The sequence below is a fragment of the Pteropus medius genome, unplaced genomic scaffold (assembly GCF_902729225.1).
Source record: "Pteropus medius unplaced genomic scaffold, Ma_sr-lr_union100, whole genome shotgun sequence".
Lineage (NCBI taxonomy): Eukaryota > Metazoa > Chordata > Mammalia > Chiroptera > Pteropodidae > Pteropus > Pteropus medius.
In genome coordinates, this window is record NW_024349519.1 from 18,486,226 (window position 1) to 18,487,226 (window position 1,001).

The following is a 1,001-nucleotide window of genomic DNA, read 5'->3' on the forward strand; positions in this document are numbered from 1 at the left end:
CACCCCGTGGTCTTTATACCTGCGGCCACCCCCGCCGACCTCCGCCCCACCTCGCCGCCTCCCAGGGACGGCGGTTCGGGGCAGGTTGCCGGAAGGCTGGCGGCCCGGGTTCTGCCGCCTCCTCCCGACGGAGCCCAACTCCACTCGGGCCCGGCCGGGCTCCGCGTTACCTGTGCTGTGCCGCCGGTGTCCGGTGACCACGGCCTCGCCGGTGACGGGGTGCAGCCAGGTGGTGCTCTTCGCCTCCTCGCTGCAGGGGTGAGAGAAGGGGCAGAGACCGAGCGTGAGTGGGAGCGCCGGAGGAACCGAGGGGGCTGAAGCGGCACAGACCGGGCTCGCTCTCCCCCTCTTGCCAGCCTCCCAACCTTCGGGCCCCCGCACCGTCCCCGGCTCTTTACTTGATGAAGAAGACTCGGCCGCCCCTGGTGATCCCGTAAGTCCAGGACCGGGGCAGGGAGCAGATCCACTCCAGGTTCAGATCCGCCGCCATGTCTGATCCCCAGCCGTCGCCGCCGCCTTCTCCTACTGCCGCCGCGGGAGGAGGGAGGGAGCGAGCGAGCGAGCGCGGCCAGAGCGCGCTTCCCCGGCCCGGCGCGCCCCCGCGCGCGCCCTACCCCCTCGGGCGGCGCCTGCCCCGCCGCCCGGGCTGGGTCCGGCCCGCGTCGCCGCCCCTCTGCATCCTCCGCGGCCGCCGGCCGGCCGCCCAGCCGCGCGCTGGGGGGATGGGCGAGCGGCGCTGCGCTCTGCGACCAGACCCCTCCCTCGCGCCCCTCCGGCGCTCCCGCCCCCTCTCTCCCCGCGCTCCCGCGAAGGTTCCGGGATCGATAAAAAACACGCTCTGACCCTAGGGCTTTGCCCCAAGGCTTTCCAGCTCAGAGCGCGATTCAAGGAGCGCGTAATCCCCGCGCCCCTGACTGCTTGCTCTTTCAAACAACAAAAACACAGCATCTGAGCTTTGTTTTATAAGATGCATTGGATAGCCGAGAGATTTTTTCAAATGT

The 1,001-nt window shown here is 70.3% G+C and overlaps 1 protein-coding gene across 8 annotated transcripts in view; it reads right to left on the reverse strand.

The window, feature by feature from the left end:
• Positions 1 to 573, reverse strand: part of PLEKHA5 (pleckstrin homology domain containing A5) — a 191,266-nt gene extending 190,693 nt beyond the window's left edge. For 5 of the 8 annotated variants that reach the window (XM_039882568.1, XM_039882566.1, XM_039882565.1 and 2 more), the window contains exons 1-2: positions 399 to 560; positions 171 to 250 (exon numbers count right to left, since the gene is read on the reverse strand). In XM_039882568.1, coding sequence (XP_039738502.1) covers positions 171 to 250; positions 399 to 490 — 172 coding nt within the window. In that variant the 5' untranslated portion in view covers positions 491 to 560. Of the gene's footprint in view, positions 1 to 170; positions 251 to 398 lie in introns of all 8 variants that reach the window. The other 3 variants (XM_039882571.1, XM_039882569.1, XM_039882570.1) reach the window with 3 other exon arrangements.
• Positions 574 to 1,001: the final 428 nt, after the last annotated feature.